At 36.0% G+C, this 16,580-nt stretch overlaps 2 protein-coding genes across 10 annotated transcripts in view; one reads left to right on the top strand and one right to left on the bottom strand.

Annotated features, from left to right (window-relative positions):
• Positions 1–7,459, bottom strand: part of LOC126365974 (bromodomain-containing protein 3-like) — a 94,878-nt gene extending 87,419 nt beyond the window's left edge. For 2 of the 5 annotated variants that reach the window (XM_050008773.1, XM_050008772.1), the window contains exons 1-2: positions 7,254–7,459; positions 2,874–2,979 (exon numbers count right to left, since the gene is read on the bottom strand). The gene's annotated coding sequence lies outside the window, so the exon portion shown is untranslated. Of the gene's footprint in view, positions 1–2,873; positions 2,980–6,223 lie in introns of all 5 variants that reach the window. The other 3 variants (XM_050008775.1, XM_050008776.1, XM_050008774.1) reach the window with 2 other exon arrangements.
• A 145-nt stretch (positions 7,460–7,604) lies between these two features.
• Positions 7,605–16,580, top strand: part of LOC126365975 (guanine nucleotide-binding protein subunit beta-5) — a 180,606-nt gene continuing 171,630 nt past the window's right edge. The window contains exon 1 of one of the 5 annotated variants that reach the window (XM_050008777.1): positions 7,605–7,685. In XM_050008777.1, coding sequence (XP_049864734.1) covers positions 7,605–7,685 — 81 coding nt within the window. Of the gene's footprint in view, positions 7,686–8,232; positions 8,291–8,566; positions 8,794–16,580 lie in introns of those variants that run through there. The other 4 variants (XM_050008780.1, XM_050008782.1, XM_050008778.1 and 1 more) reach the window with 4 other exon arrangements.

Genomic DNA, 16,580 nt, shown 5'->3' with positions numbered 1-16,580 from the left:
TATGTTTTATTTGGCACATTCAAGTCCACTCTTTACCTATCAACAATGATCTGCAAAATAAAAATTAGACTATACGTGGAAGCTACAAGACAGGTATAAATTAAGAACTCATAAATTTCCAAATACTCTCAGTTTATCTACATCTATACTCTGCAAACCACTGAAGTGCATTGTAGATAGTACGTACCATCGTACCAGATATTAGGATTTCTCCGAATTCCATTCAAATATGGAGTGCAGGAAGAATGATTGTTTAAATGCCTCTGTGCACGGTGCATTTAATCTAATCTTGTCCTCACAATCCCAAGTGAGCATTATGTGTGCAGTTGTTGTACATTTCTACAATCAGCCTTTAAAGCCAGTTCTTGAAAGTTTGGTAGTAGGCTTTCGCAGTATAGTTTATATCTACCTTCAAGAGCCTGCAAGCCCTGTTCTTCAGCATCTCTGTGACACTCCCCTAGAGACGAAAAAGACCTGTGACTGTTCGTGCTGTCCTCTGTATACGTTCAATATGCTCTGTTAGTCCTATTTGGTAAAAGCCCCACACACTTGAGTAGTATTTTCAAATAGATGGCACAAGAGATTTGTAAGTACTCTTCTTTGAAAATTGATTGCACTTCCCCAGTACTCTACCAGCAAGGCAAGATCTACTACCACCTGCTTCCCACCAACTGAGCCCATGTGATCACTCCAGTTCATATCCCTACAGAGTACTGCAATCTGGTTATTTATATGAGTTGGCCGATTCCAACTGCGACTCACCGATATTATAGTCATAGAATGATATGCCCCTCCCCCATTTTTGTAAAGTGCATAACATCAGAAATGTTAATATTTAAAGTAAGTTGCCAAACTTTGCAGCACTTAAATCTTGTCAATGAAAATTTATGCAGTTTCTTTCAGACAGTAGTCATAGATAACTGTATTATCTGCAAAAAGACTGAGGTTACAATTAATAATGTTTGCAAGATCATTAACATATAACTTGAACACAAACAGTCTAACAGACTTTCCTGGGGCAAATATGAAATCCCCCCCCCCCCCCCCAACCCAGTCCCAATTTTTTCTTGATACCCCATACGATCATATTTTTGACAGCAAGTGTAGTTGTAGTACTGAGTCAAATGCTTTTCACAAATCAAGAAATACTGCATCTATTTGACTGCTTTTATCCAAAGCTTTCAGTATGCCATGTGAGACAAGTGCGCCTTTGGGTATCACATGATCAGTGTTTTCAGAATCCATGCTGGTCGACATGGAGGAGCTTACTCTGAGATACCTCATTATGTTTGACTTCAGAATAAGTTTTAAAATTCTGAACAAAATGGTGTCAAGGATATTGGAAGGTAGTTTCATGGATCACTCCTTTTGTAAATTGGTGAGATCCACACTTTGTTCCACACTGGGGATGGCTTTTTGTTCAAGAGATCTACAACTGATTATAGTTAGAAGAGGAGCTAACTCCACCGTAAATTCAGTGTAGGTTCTGACAGGTCTTCCATCAGGAACTAGAGATTTGTTCAATATTAACAATTTCAGCTATTCCTCAATACCACTGAAACCACCACTTATTTCTCATCTTTCCAGTGGTACAAGGATTAAATTGGGGCAATTCTCCTGGGCTTTCCTTGGTAAAGGAACGTTTGAAAACTGAATGAAGCATTCCAGCTTTTGCTTTGCTACTCTCAGTTACAGTTCCTCTCTCATTCGCGAGAGACTGGACACTAATGATGGGTGCCACTAACAACCTTTACATATGACCAGAATTTCTTTGGGTTTCATGGAAGATCATTCAACAGTAGTCTGCTATAATAGTCACCGAAGGCTTCACATATTGCTCTTCTCACACCCATACACACTTTACTCTGCATCTCACTACACACAGCCCTACGATATTTTTAACACCTATTACACAGTACTCTCTGTTTCTTTGGAAGTTTCTTCACAGTGTCTGTGTATCATGGAGTGTTAATGTGTTATTAGGTATTCATGTATCCAGTCATGATCAACTATCCTTTCAAACTTGAGCCATAGTTGTTCTACATGCTCCTACTCTATGCTGAAAGTTTCAAGTTCATCATTGACATAGGATTCTAATGCCTTTTATCTAGTTTACTGAACACATACATCATTTTACTTATTTTAGTTGTCTTTTGTACTTTGGTAATCATTACTGTGATAGTGGATCATGGTCAGTGGACATCCTCAAAGAGGTCAGGTCCATTTTTGCCATTAAATCTATTTCCATCATGAGTCGTGTTCCGAACTAAATCTTCTAGGTAGTACTAACAAAACTAAGTTTCCTAGTTGATTATCGGGTGATTAATGACCAACACCCCCCCCCCCCCCCGGTATCATTACAATGATTACAGTACAACTGGGGAACTTATGTACAAGAGAACTGAGGGTTTCTCTAAAGTTTTTGGTTTTATAAGACAGGGGAGTGTGGTAGGCAACAGAAGGATCCAGTTACCGTCTTATGCCCACTGCTGATACTAAGTCTTGCCAACACAGTCTCACCTGCAGCTTCAATTTCTACCTGAAAGGATTTGAGTTTCTTGTCCAATGTGAAAAACACACTACCTCCATTTCCCCTAACTGACCCTGTCAATATATTCTTAAATTCTCCCCACCCCCAAATTTATCACAGTCGGGATAGGAAATAGATCAACACACATATAGAAACAGGATGGAACATAATGACTTACAAATGCAGTAACACTGCTCTTTACAAAACAGTGAAGCTACGAAATGTAAATTACTTACAGCAGTCTGATAACACAAACACCATACAACTCATATCATTTGTTACCACATACCATGTTTTCTACTTAATAAGAGAAACTGCAAGCAAAGGTGTTAAATTCTCTTACCTGAACACTTGATATATTCAGCCTACAAAACTTTGAGACACAGGGATGTATTTCGCAGCACGAAGAATCCCGTCTGCGAGGCTGATACTTGTTCTACCATCTATCACTGAAACCAAGAAAGAACACTGTATTATCACGAAAATGATAGGTACAACAATGAAAAATAAAACAGAGTGTAAGAATGATTGATGACTGCAAATGTAACTCTATGGCTGCAACACATCCAGAAAACAGAAGGCAGGCACATAGGTGTTAGCCTCTGACTCAATTTGCCAGAAAGGCGATGTAATTTTACACACATCCTGTCTATATTACAAGCCTCAGCTTAAAATAGTTAACACCTGTAATTTCCACCTTCTCTCCTAAATATTGCAACCACGTAGCAAGAATGTCATTAATAATAATACTTTTCTCAAACTTAATAAACATGTTAACACAGTGAGGACCTTAAACTTTTAAATTCTCCAAGCTCAGTCTACAGAAAGCCTAAATAGGAAGATCAGTGATACAAGAAAGTAAAGCATGAACGAACAATCTGAACCTCAAGTTGACAGAACATTTTATATGACAGAAATGTAAATAGCGGAGATGCTGAGTCACAGATAGGTATGAACGCACGCATGCAGCCCGCCCCCCCCCCCCCCCCCCCACAAAAACTCCCACTCGTGTGCGTGTTGTCTTTGTGTCAATGTGTATGTCATATAATTTTGACAAAGGCCTTACTGGCTGAAAGCTATAGACAGCCTTTTTGTTATGCCTATCTGAGACTCAGCATCTCTGCTACATGGTGAGTAGCCACTTTCTTTTTCACAATATTGTTACATTCCACCCCATTTTCCATTGTTTGAAAAATGAAAACATTTTAGCTTATGGCATATGGTAACAATATCACATATATTTTTTACTGTCTGTAAGGATTTGTACTCTTGATCTTTAGGCAACACACAAGAAAGTATGCAAACTTTCAAATTTATCAGTGTCTCACAACCAATGACCACTATTGGAAATAGCAATGATGGCTGCACACTGTATAGTTGTGAATGTCTATCCACTGCTCAATATCTTCAATATACAATGGAGTTCATCATTCTATTATTTATATTACATAGGAACGGGTAAAGAGAAACCTTCATATGAGTTGTTGGCTTTGGCCACTGAAGTAATGTTAATAGCTGTTGACTGGGATGACAAACTGATCTGTAAGTTAACCCAAGACATAGTTTAGGTTAAAAGGTAGCAGTTAGTATGTTAGTGAAACACAACAAATGTGATGCTGACCTGTAGCTTATGCCCAGAGGGGGGGGGGGGGGGGGGGGGTCGGCAATTATGTCACGTTATAGTCGCCATATGGTTTTCAGTCAGGTGTAACATGTTTCCTGTTTCACTGGTCAAAGCTGAAGATCTGTACCCACACATCCTACTATATCCAATGCAAATTTGAGAGAGAGAGAGAGAGAGAGAGAGAGAGAGAGAGAGAGAGAGAGAGAGAGAGCGCTTGCATTACTTGCAACAGACATCATAACTGTCACTGTAGCATATAGTTGTTGATGACTGAGGACGGGGAGTGGGGGTGGAGAGGAAGGGAGGAGGACAGGTAAGGTGGAAAGACGAATGGTGCTTATGCAATGAACTGTAAGACTGTGCATATTTGGGATCAACACTACTGAAGAGGAAGCAAATTTTGACATTTGCTGTAAATATTATCCACAAAAATTTATTGCCTGTTTTACATTTGAAATACTGCAATACACCGTGTGTGTTTTACTCTAGAGTATATTCTTATCGACAGAGTAAAATTCCAATTGTAATTCCATACGCAATGTATATAGGTGGTCATTGTGTAATGGAAGTTTTAGTGATGACACAATCCAACATATCCTGGAGTTCTTCCTCAATACCTCAAAGATGGTATTATATTTACATCCCTATGCCCACAAATGGGGAGCAATTGTTAAGTGTTGTAGGCATGACGTATCTCTGCATGTTGGATATTGAAACCAAATACATTAGCATTGGGCTAGTATAGTTCCTGTATCCCATGATATCCACATGCAATGATTTTGTTTTGACAACCCTGCCCTTACCCTTCACAAACTGTATCTTGGCATTTAAACTACTGGCCTCAGTGTCACCTTTCATTTCCCTGTTGCCGCAACTACAGTGAGTTAATTTCGATAGCATGCACACTACATCTCATTTTTAACACAAGCTGACTGGGTTTTCTCCCCCCCCCCCTTTTCACTGTGCATCTGTGGGGGACCACAGTACCTCAGGAGAGGGAGCGGGAGCAGATTATGTTTCATAATATGGTCAAAACAATAGCACTAACAAAAATTAAGTATTGGGCCACTGACTACATTGTTAACACTGCTTCTCTTCAATAACACACATCATATGCTAAATCTCATGATTAATCGCCACACAAACTACACTAAAATTAAGTATCAAAACAGAGAGATACAGCCTATCCAACAAAAACAAAGAGAGGAAATCACAAGGGCTGGGGTATTAAAAGATTATGCATATTTCAAGTTGATGGATATACGTACTGTACCCTGGAATTTGTTTCTTGCATATTTTGTATCAAGAAATATGAAATGTGGCATAAAAACACTTCATTATTGCAAATAGTTGCACCCAATGTAAAGTGGCTCATACATCAGAACAAAAACCATCACATCAAGAAAGAGATGAAGCAATATATCAAAAGTGGCCTTGAATTTGTAAGATATCATCTGTACCCTCCAGTTCCAGTGATATAAAATGGAAATGTAATGTTATCTTTAAGACACAAGCATATGAGTACCAATGAAATACAGGAAAAACACTACACTAAAATTTCTGAAAAACAGCACACAAACAAAACCTGAAGAATCAAATTGCATATCTCCAATGGAACTGGCTTCAAAATGAGCCTCAGTGATGATAAATACTGTATTTCTTAACGGTTAGAATGTCACAAGCTTACAACAAAACCTTACAAATCAATGAAATTTCGAAAAGAATTATTACTTTATCTTATTTTATTATTTTTTCTTACAACATCAAATAATGGTGACAACACTCCAAAAAAATAACAATTTAAGAAATTAATGGTCGTCTATTTTAAATATAACTATGTTTAGCTTCTGACAAAATTATTACTTGACGTGTTTTCAGTGTGACAACAAAAAATTTTCATTTCTTCAAACAATTAAAATATTATCTGCAAGAAAGATGTTTAGAATTGTGCATGAAACGTAGTAGGGCATCTAATGAGATAGTTCATAATATCTGAATACAAAGCGATGTCTCAAGTAAACAAACCAACTAATTATAATACATATACAAATGAAAGCATTAACAGTCACCTAAAGCGTGTGTAGAACACAATGGCCAATGGGCAATCTATATAATTCCCCATCAGAAACTTATCACTGTGATGCATCTCTTCAAAAAACAACGCCAGCACACGATACAATCAGTAAATATTAATAAAACAGCTCCATATTATCCAAAACAATTGTTGAATTAATACATCAAACGCATCAACATAGGTAACTTCAATAATACCATTAACAATTCCCCCATACGAGTTAAAAAAAGAGTTGCAGTCCACTAAACAATTCAGTTATTAACGTTTACATACAAGTTATAATAGCAACGCAACCCTAAGACGCGTTGATGGCTATGCCTTGTTTGTTTACAGAATCGGACAGCAATGAAAATGCTATAAATTCGCATTCAGGGCACCATAACAAAACAATGGAACATCATTTAGCATATTTCTATTTGATACTAACAATTTCTTTTTCGAATTACATAGAAAAACAAGTCATACGATCACCTGTGATGTATAAAATCACACACAATCATAATCCCTGTTATTTTACAAGAGCACGTAAATTAATTTCGTCACTAAATTCCACCATATTTTTATTTCACATACACAGATTTAGCACTTCCGCATCGTTGCTTCCCACATGAAACACCACGAACATCAAACAAATCGGAAGAGTTGTGATTGCTACTCGAGTGTTTACCATCAACATCCAAACTTCATTTACGCATAACATCACTTTACCGCAGCAATGATGGGTTACAATTACGTTCACCTCAAACAATACTAACTTCTGAAGCGGAGTACATGAAGGTTGCAGGAAATATACACGTTATCCACCGTATTTTGCTGTAAATAAAAGCTAACCACAACCACAGGTGGTCTCCGCTTTATAGGGGAAGCTTGCATTATATAACAATTTTTACACCAGTACTTCACTCTGCTGCATTTTAAGCACCTTCGAAGATCGTATTACGGTGAAAATTATCGGCACTTCTGACCTACATTCTATATAAACACAGTAAAATTAAATACTAGTGTTTTAGGTTATAGTTACTTACAGTTATAATCCAGAGATTATAGTATTTTGTTATAGTCTCTTTGAAGTTGGTCCTTAGCATCGCGTATTGAAGCGCCTCCACAGCGACTATAAATTGGTAACTGTTTGGCGGCCATGTTAAGTGAAAACTACCGCGAAGATCAAAATATGATGTTTCAAGCCACGCGTTTGTTTGGTATATACCGTGTAATACGACGTGTTGTAATTTATGAATAGCTAATGAGACAGGAAACCGAAATTACCCTCGAGCAAGCACCACCAACAGAATGAACCACCTCTTTTCCAATAAACTGTTTTCTCTTCGTTTTCTACGAACAAGTACTGCAACAGAAATTGACTACTGTTACTTCATATGGCTAGAACGAGGGGAGATATCAGGCCAGCAAGTTCATGCGTACATCTCCGAACTAGCTTAAGTCCATATATCCGAAAGGTACCGTTTTTCCATTAACAACATTCGTTATACGTATGTAGTCGTCTTTGCTACGGGAAGTTGGACTGCATTTCTCGACAATAGAAAACATAAATGAGTATTTTGTTGTAGTCTGCAAAAAGTTTTCCTGTATTTCGTAATTATTTGTATTTAAAAGAAGTTAAAATTTTAAGTTTCATATAATTTTTAGATTGTACCCTCTAGTTGCAATTTCCTTTCACGAGAAGGTACTTGAGATTTTTAATATTAAACGGAAATTTCGTTGTCAGCCATGTCAAATATCTCGTGTCAATTTCTTAACGACTTGTGAAAAAATTACAGGAAATTAGTAGTTGTATAGTTTTTATGAGGGCACGAATTTGATGTTAGAATTGTGAACAGCCAAGATTTAAATTATTTTAAACTCATTGTTGGAATCCTGGCCCAATTTCGTTCTCAGGTGCATATTAAAGCTAAAAAAACAGTGCGCCAGGTTGTGGAACGACTGACAAAAATAACATTAATTCTGCGCTTGCTTGTCTCTCCCGACGTATCTAAAGATCTATATCAGTGGTTGTGTGCGATTCTGTCGAAGATAATCACATTGCGGGTCGGATATTGCGTAGGTGTGGTGAATCAATAGTCACTAAGCTTTTAGTCCAGTAATAGTAATAAAGCATTTTTTTCACTGTCGTGGATAAGAAATAGATAGATTTATACCTATTTCCGTTTGGGATAGGAAAATAGTTTTAGTTTCATAATTTACATAATTTGCAATATTACTTTAGTTTGAGAAATTGTAAATTCGATAAGTACACTGAAATGAGGTAAACATTGTTTATGGGTCCGGTTTGTCTACTACACCCTCGTTTTACTAGTTTTGACAATCCGTTCGTTTAACAAATCATCTGTATGACACCAAGGAGGTTGAGCAGTTTGAGTTGGTCCTACTGCATTGGTTTACAAAATGGTGTATGAATTTTGAAGCACAAAATGTGCGGAGAAATGACATAGAAATGTAGCCCTTGACGACATTGAGCATGAAGTTTAATTTGTGCACTGACCTATCTAAGAGAAGGCAAGCTGCGTTCATAACCTACTTCTGATTTAAGATTTGTCACTGTTGAAGGTAATTTCTAATTAAATATGTGCTATTGATAATATGCACGTAAAAATATTTTATTTAGTTACACGCATGACAGAATCTTAGTAATAGCACAAGATTTCAGTAACTGTCAACAAATTCCGTTTGTGTCGAAGCGGTATATACTTTTGAGTTTTGAACCGGTTAAGTTAAATTCTGTTTTATATTTGTGCACTCTAGGTAGTACGTGTGTTCTCAACGTCAAAGCTGTTCCAATTTTGCGCAGCCTACTAGTTAGTTCGGAATAATTTCATAACACAGCTTGATTTGGTTCTGGAATTTTTTATATTTAAAGAGTAAAAATTTGTCTGTCATAATGTTACAGAACACAGTACATTGTAGCCTAATGTGAAGTATCTGTAGCTGTTTTCAAACTTAACTTTAGCCATCTGATTTTAAAAAAAGTGCCAGTTTCGGGAGAGTCACATATTTAATTTTCAGTTTACGCCACTATGATGAAATGATATTCAGGTCTAGTTACATACTTTTGAAGGTTTCTGTGTTATCTTTCAGCTCATACACTAGAATTCAGAACTTTGAACACATTATAGCATTAACAGAAACATTTACCAAGTTGTGACATGGTCATGGATTAAAACAGTGGTCCAGGAAGTGTAGAATGAATTTCTTTATTTCCACCAATGATTACAAATCCTTTGGACCTTAGACTACCAGTTTTTATCAGCAGTGACCATATTCAGATCTTCTTAATAACATACCCTAATATAATAAAGCCATAGTGGCATTGTTAAAAAATATAAACACAATCATCTTGTTATCATTGCACATATTTAAAATATGGTGTAAAAAAGGCCACAGCTTTGGCTGAGTCATATTGTTCCTGTTTGTACTGGTAGTGATAGAGACAGTACGACTCTGCCAGTCAGATAAGTTTTGTGATAATGACAGAAATAAAAGAAATTAATTGGCAGACGTACTTGATTAGTGATATACTATGTAGAAACGGGGAATTTCTTGGATTAATTTACACTGGAAGAGTGTAGTTTACTGATTTTGTATGTGATTAGCAGTAAACAAAGTGAAATGTCAACAATTCTTAGAAGGATAATGCCAGAGTTGATGAAATTGAACACATTTTAAAGCCATGAAATTTAAATATAGGTTTAATATAAGAAAGGACTGCACAAATTTATTTGTAAGAAAGTGTAATAATAATAATGTTTAAGCAACATATTTGCATTTAAATAAATATTAAAATCAAATCTGGAGACAATTACTAGAGCAAGGTCCCAAAAGAAAATTGATGATTTCATAATATTAAAGTTTTTAAACCATTTGAGATGTGAGACTCGGCAATCATTCTGAGGTTAGGTAAACTTCTGCAAATGAATAGAAGATGAGATGACTGAAACAAAAGGTTTCTCCTCTAGTTAAACTGTTGAAAACATCATTAATGAAAGTGTATTAACTTTTATGCTGTTTGTTGTATAAATGAGTCAATGAATTTTTGTAGGAAATTTGCAAAATTCAGTAGTATATTTTCGTATGAGATAGTCAATTATTATGACATTTGCTGGGGGTTTGAGGTGTAATATGTTTAGAAATGTGGAAGAAAACACAAGGACACTGCCATGTGTGGCATGGTCATGTGAAGGGCGACAACTGTCATATGCATTTGTGATTCCCCCCCCCCCCCCCCCCCCCCCCCCCACACTGAGTTGAGTAAGTGCCTTCACACATCCAACAGAGCATTTAATTCTTCACAAATAGTGCAAATCTTCACATAAATATCAAGACCAGTCCCAGCAGTATGCCAGATGTCATCCTTAGTCGCATAGTTGAGGTTACAGTCCAAATTATTTCCTCTTGGACTTAACCCTTTCCCATTTCCCAAATGTGAGCTTGTGCTTTGTCTCTAATGAGTTTGCCGCTTCTGTCATTCAGATCATTTGGGGTGATAACATGGAAACAAATCAAATTTGTGATATCTGGCATGGCCCGAGGAAGTGTTACAGGCCATCTGCTGTCACTAATATGCATAAATGATTTAGGAGACAATCTGAGTAGCTGTCTTAAATAGTGTGTTGATGATGCTGTCATTTACAGTCTAAGAGTAAAATGATAACAATAAATACCTGTGTGGTGTGAAAAGTGGCAGATACCCTAAACATTAAAAAGTGTTAGCTGCTAATGAATACTTCAAAAGAAATTGTGAAATTTCAATCACATGGTAAATGACACTAATTTAAAGCATGTTGATTCAACTTAATACGTAGTGGGTGCAGTTACGAACAGTTTAAACCATCACATAAAACATGTTATGGAGAAGGCAAACAACACACTACATTTTATTGCCAATACACACACAAAAGCAAAAGATATGCTAAACAGACTTACTACAGTAAGATTCTCGTTCATCTTCTGGAGAATTGGTGCATGACAAATTGACAGTGAACATCCAAAGTTCAAGGTAGGACAGCTCAATTTGTATTCTTGAAAACTGGGCATGTAGTGGATATAATATGTTTGATGAAATGGCAGTCATTAAAACAAAGGCATTTCTTGTTTAGGCAAGATCTTTTCACAAAATATCAATTACCAACTTTCTCCTCTGAATTCGAAGTTAATTTCCTGGCATCCCACTTACGTAGAGGGAAATTAGCATTGTAATAAAATAGAAGAAATCGAAGGTTGCATACAAAGATTTAGGTGTCCATTTTTCCCACATGCAGTCCGATAGTGGAATGTTAAAAACAGTCTGAAAGTGGTTCTATGAACCCTCTGCCCAGCACTTGGTGTATATGTAGATGTCTTTTGTGGCACTCATTGATCATGAACATAATGGTCTTAAATGATTTACCAATATCACTTTTAATCATGGGTTGTGTCAAATAGCATTGTTTGGAAGACTTGAAACTCTCAAAGGGAATCATCAGAACATTCAAGTACTACCTTTGTGTTAAACAATGGAAAGTCCAGGATGTAATAATCACAAGTCAGATACAGTGGTGATGTGTTTTCGAGTAGTGCTTACGTGAATCTGGCTCATCATCTCTGTATGGTGAATATTACCTTTGTGTTAACTTATGTCTAAGGAAAGCTTTTGACAGTGTTAGTTGAAATGCAGTCTTTGAACTTTTGAAGTTACCAGAGATAAAGTTAATCTACAGCTATTATGGAAAGCACACTGCAGTTAAGAGTTGAAATATGTTAAAGGCAGGCAGTAATTCAAAAAGGAGTACAGAATCAGCCTATCCTTCATGTTACTCAATCTGCCCCTAGAGCAAGCAACAAAGAAAAACAAAGAGCCATTTTGGAAAGTTGAAGGAGGAGAATTCAAAACATTATGGTTTGCCTTTGACTTATAATTGTTAGAAATGGTAAACAACTTCCAAAAGCTGTGGATACTGTTGATAGTGTATTGAAAAGAGGTTATAAGATGAAAGTCAGCAAAAGGGGAAGTGGAGAGCATCCTAATTAAATCAAATGGTGCAAAGGGGATTAGATTAGGGAATTTGTTACTTAAAATAGCTAAAGTGTTTTGGAATTTGGAGATAGTCGTAGTAGAGAGGGCATAAAATGCAGGAAGCCATTATGTAGAAAATTATTTCTGAACAAGATACATTTGTTAAAAATTTAATATAAATATGAGAGTTAAGAAGTTTTTATAAAAGTATTGGTCTTGAGTGTAGTGTTGTACACAAGTGAAACACGATTGATTAACAGTTCAGACAAGAAGAGAGTAGAGGCTCTTGAGTGAGAAAAAGGAAGTTTCGATAATGCACATTTTGAGGCGTAGAAATAATTAATTTGGTAATAGAGAGATGAGCAGAGGGTAAAAATTTCCAAGTGAGGCCAAGGCTTAACTACAGCATGCAAGTTCAGATGGATGTAGGTTGTGATAGTCATATAGACATGAAGAGGTTTGTACAATAGAGGAAATCTGCATCAAACCAGTCGTATTTCTGAAGATCACAGTAATAATAATGATGATGATGATGATAATAATAATAAATTAATAATAAAAGAATCACAGTAATGATGATGATGATAAAAGAATAGGCCCTCGGTATGTTCTGCCAGTCGTAAAAGGCGACGAAAAGAACAAACCACTAATAGGGCTAACCCGCCTTTTAGTGTGATTAGTTGCTTCAGGACACAACTAAATAAGCCTCAGAAGCGCCGTCATGGTCGGGGACGATGCTTGAACCCTATGCCCGCCCACAATGGTAACGACACTGCTAGCCAACTGGAAAATGATTTAAATCCAAATAGAGGTGTTTTGCAGGATATGCTTCCTGCAACCACCCTAGAAAGAAAGCAAAGACAGAGGATGAGATGGTCAGATGAAGTCAATCAACACCTCATGTTCTGTTATTACCAAGCAACAAACCTGGGAACCAACACAACTGCATACAGATCACAAGTATACACAACATTTATTACCAGACACCCAGAATTAAATTTTTTAACAGAACAACAACTAGCTGATCAGATCTGTGTAATAATCAAAAATAACAGGATACCCCAGTCAGAATTAGAAAACATCAAACAACAAGTACAACAAATACTGGAACAAAATAATGTGCAATTCGAAGAAGAAGAAGAAGAAAATACAGTAATGGACTCAAACATCCAAGAGCAAACAAACAAAGAACAACACACATCAATTAAACAATCAGAGGAAAACGAAACCTTAAGACTGCCACCAGAACAAGTACAAATAGAACACGAAGTGACACACATGTTAGACATAGAAGAAAAATTTCAGCTGAAAATTTCAGAATAAAAAGACACAAATACAGACATTAGGCCATTCTAGCATAGACCGCCAAATAACCCACAAGTCGAAACAACAATAAAAACTATCAACACAATCATACACAACAAAATAAATGAAATCACAACTATGGAAGATTTACAACTACTGGTTTATATAGGAGCACTCACTACACTAAATATATACACTAGGCAGAGATCAGAACCAACCAACACACCGAAGAAACCCACAAAACCAGCTTGGCAACACAGGCTACAGATCAGAATAGAAAAACTGAGAAAAGACATTGGACAGCTAAAACAATTTATAAGACATCAAATGTCAGGGGGAAAAAAAAACGAAAAAGGTTAGGTAAAATCTCACAACAAGAAGCGATAGAGCAATTAGATGAAAAGAAGCAGAAATTACAAGCATTGGCCAAACGACTTAGAAGATACAAAAAAAAGTGAAAATAGAAGGAAACAAAACCAAACATTCAACACAAACCAAAAGAAATTTTACCAGACAATAGATAACACACACATTAAAATAGACAATCCACTGAACATAACAGACATGGAACACTTCTGGAACAACATATGGTCAAACCCGGTGCAACATAACAGGCATGCACGGTGGATAGAAACAGACACATACAAGATGATACCACAAATGCCTGAAGTGATAATTTTGCAACATGAAGTCACCAAAGCAATTAATTCTACTCACAATTGGAAAGCCCCTGGAAAAGATAAAATAGCAAATTTCTGGCTAAAGAAGTTCACCTCAACACATTCACATCTAACTAAATTATTTAACAGATACATTTAACATGCCTACCAACAATATACAAAATACTAACTTCAGTCATTACACAGAAATTAATGAAACATACAACACAGAACAAAATTATAAATTAAGAACAAAAAGGCTGTTGCAAAGGAGCACGGGGATGTAAAGAGCAACTGATAATAGATGCAGAGGTAACATATCAAGCTAAAACTAAACAAAGGTCGCTACACTACGCTTACATTGATTACCGAAAAGCTTTTGATAGTGTACCCCACTCATGGTTACTACAAATATTGGAAATATACAAAGTAGATCCTAAATTGATACAGTTCCTAAACATAGTAATGAAAAATTGGAAAACCACACTTAATATCCAAACAAATTTAAATAATATCACATCACAACCAATATAGGTTAAATGTGGAATATACCAAGGAGACTCATTAAGTCCTTTCTGGTTCTGCCTTGCTCTGAACCCACTATCCAACATGCTAAATAATACAAATCATGGATACAATATTACTGGAACATACCCACACAAAATCACACATTTGCTATACATGAATGGTCTAAAACTACTGGCAGCAACAAATCAACAACTCAACCAATTACTGAAGGTAACAGAAGTATTCAGCAATGATATAAATATTTCTTTTGGAACAGACAAATGTAAGAAAATAGCATAGTCAAGGAAAAACACACTAAACAAGAAGATTACATATTGGATAACCACAGCGGCTGCATAGAAGCGATGGAAAAAACAGATGCCTATAAGTATCTAGGATACAGACAAAAAATAGGAATAGATAATACAAATATTAAAGGAGGACTAAAAGAAAAATATAGACAAAGACTAACAAAAATACTGAAAACAGAATTGACAGCAAGAAACAAGACAAAAGCTATAAATACTTATGCTATACCAATATTGACCTACTCATTTGGAGTAGTGAAATGGAGTAACACAGACCTAGAAGCACTCAATACACTTACACGATCACAATGCCACAAATATAGAATACATCACATACATTCAGCAACAGAAAGATTCACATAAGCAGAAAGGAAGGAGGAAGGGGATTTATCGACATAAAAAACCTACATTATGGACAGGTAGACAATTTAAGAAAATTCTTTCTAGAACGAGCAGAAACTAGCAAAATACACAAAGCAATCACTCATATAAATACATCGGCTACACCACTGCAATTTCATAACCAGTTCTACAACCCTTTAGATCACATAACATCAACAGATACGAAGAAAGTAAATTGGAAAAAGAAAACACTACATGGCAAGCACCCGTATCATCTACACAGCCACACATCGATCAAGATGCATCCAACACATGGCTAAGAAAAGGCAATATATACAGTGATGTGGAAGGATTCATGATTGCAATACAGGATCAAACAATAAACACCAAATATTACAGCAGTCATATTATTAAAGATCCCAATACCACAACAGATAAATGCAGACTTTGCAAACAACAAATAGAAACAGTAGATCACATCACAAGCGGATGTACAAAACTAGCAAATACGGAATACCCCATAAGACATGACAATGTAGCAAAAATAATACATCAACAACTTTCCATACAACATAAACTAATAAAACAACACGTTCCCACATACAAGTATGCACCACAAAATGTACTGGAGAATGATGAATACAAATTATACTGGAACAGAACCATTATAACAGATAAACCACCACCACATAACAAACCTGACATAATATTCACCAATAAAAAGAAGAAATAAACACAACTAATCGAAATATCATACCCAATACAACAAATATACAAAAGAAAACAGGAGAAAAAATTGAAAAATACATCCAACTGGCTGAGGAAGTCAAGGATATGTGGCATCAGGATAAAGTTGACATTATACCAATTATACTATCAACTACAGGAGTCATACCACACAATATCCACCAGTACATCAATGCAATACAGCTAATCCAAACTTATATATACAACTACAGAAATCCGTGATTATTGATACATGTTCAATTACCCGAAAGTTCCTAAATGCAATATAACATATACTGTACAGTTAAAAGGAAGTCACGCTTGATCAAGGTCCGCGTCACTTTCTACTTTTGACCAGACATAACGTCTGAGATAAGAAAGAAATAATAATAATAATAATAATAATAATAATAATAATATGTGTTTAAATGTAATATCATTTTGTATGAAAATACTACAGCCAAATGCTGAACGGTGGGATCGTAAGTCATACCTTGA

Source organism: Schistocerca gregaria, chromosome 4 (genome assembly GCF_023897955.1).
Source record: "Schistocerca gregaria isolate iqSchGreg1 chromosome 4, iqSchGreg1.2, whole genome shotgun sequence".
NCBI lineage: Eukaryota > Metazoa > Arthropoda > Insecta > Orthoptera > Acrididae > Schistocerca > Schistocerca gregaria.
This window is presented reverse-complemented; position numbering and strand designations above follow the sequence as displayed.